Raw genomic sequence first — 1,386 nt, 5'->3', positions numbered from 1 at the left:
CCTGGGCACAGCTGCTGTGCCAGCACTGATCTGCCACAGCTCTGCACACAGACATTGCTGCTGCAGCTCCAGAGAAGGCAACAAAAGTGCATCTCTGCAGAAAACTCTGCTGGGGCATCCTTTAGTTCCTTTAAAGCCTTTAAAGTGCAACCCCTCCATTGACACAGTCTGTGGGCACAAGCAAGGTGGAGAGAAAAAAAATGAGAAGTGGAGCAAACAATGACCTTTCCTGTGCACAATATGGAAAAAGTAAAATAAAGAAAAAAGAACCTCCCAAATGAAAACAACAAGAAGTATCAAAGATTACTTTTATTACAAGTGATTTGCAGAAATTGCCCAGCAGTTTAATGTTTCTGAAGTCATCCAGTCATCAGTGTCCACACTGCAGCCTTGATCTCCTGGTTCCTCAGGCTGTAGATCAGGGGGTTCAGGGCTGGAGGCACCACCGAGTACAGAACTGACAGGGCCAGATCCAGGGATGGGGAGAACATGGAGGGAGGCTTTAGGTAGGTAAATGTGCCAGTGCTGAGGAACAGAGAGACCACAGCCAGGTGAGGGAGGCAGGTGGAAAAGGCTTTGTGCCGTCCCTGCTCAGAGGGGATCCTCAGCACAGCCCTGAGGATCTGCACATAGGAGAAAACAATGAACACAAAACATCCAAGTCCGAAGCACACACTAACATCAAGAAGTCCAAGTTCCCTGAGGTAGGATTTGGAGCACGAGAGTTTGAGGATCTGGGAGATTTCACAGAAGAACTGGCCCAGGGCATTGCCATGGCACAGGGGCAGGGAAAATGTATTGGCTGTGTTTAGCAGAGCAGTGAGAAAGGCACTGGCCCAGGCAGCTGCTGCCATGTGGGCACAAGCTCTGCTGCCCAGGAGGGTCCCGTAGTGCAGGGGTTTGCAGATGGACACGTAGCAGTTGTAGTACATGATGGTCAGTGTCGCCCTGATTCTTAAGTTTTTCTAAAGCCTTCTGAGTTTACATTCTGTTGGAAAACGTTCCCACACAATTTCTGTAAATAACATATTGTTTTGCATTCCTTCATGGGGGTGGAGAAACTTGATGTACTAGTGGTTTGTCCAATGTCTTTGAGAGGTGGCCCATTCACTCTCCAATCCACTGTCACCTTTGGAAAAGTATAAAAGTTGGAGTCAGAAAATAAACTTCCTCTTTTACCTTGCAAAATGGCAGGTGGCTCGTGTTGTGCTTTCTCGTGTCCTATAGCGACAGGTCAGGAGGGAAAACTCTGCTCCCATGAAGAAGAAAATCAGAAATAGCTGTGCAGCACATCCTGAGTAGGAGATGGTGCTGGTGTCCCAGAGGGAATTGTGCAGGGCTGTGGGGACAGTGGTGCAGATGGAGCCCAGGTCGCTGAGGGCCAGG

At 48.9% G+C, this 1,386-nt stretch overlaps 1 protein-coding gene across 1 annotated transcript; it reads right to left on the bottom strand.

Moving 5' to 3' along the window:
- Positions 1-359: 359 nt before the first annotated feature.
- Positions 360-1,024, bottom strand: LOC116807124 (olfactory receptor 14J1-like). The gene has a single exon (XM_032745098.3). The coding sequence runs from the start codon at positions 930-932 to the stop codon at positions 360-362; it is 573 nt and encodes a 190-aa protein (XP_032600989.3). The 5' UTR covers positions 933-1,024.
- Positions 1,025-1,386: the final 362 nt, after the last annotated feature.

The sequence above is a fragment of the Taeniopygia guttata genome, chromosome 31, assembly GCF_048771995.1.
Source record: "Taeniopygia guttata chromosome 31, bTaeGut7.mat, whole genome shotgun sequence".
Classification (NCBI taxonomy): Eukaryota; Metazoa; Chordata; class Aves; order Passeriformes; family Estrildidae; genus Taeniopygia; species Taeniopygia guttata.
This window is presented reverse-complemented; position numbering and strand designations above follow the sequence as displayed.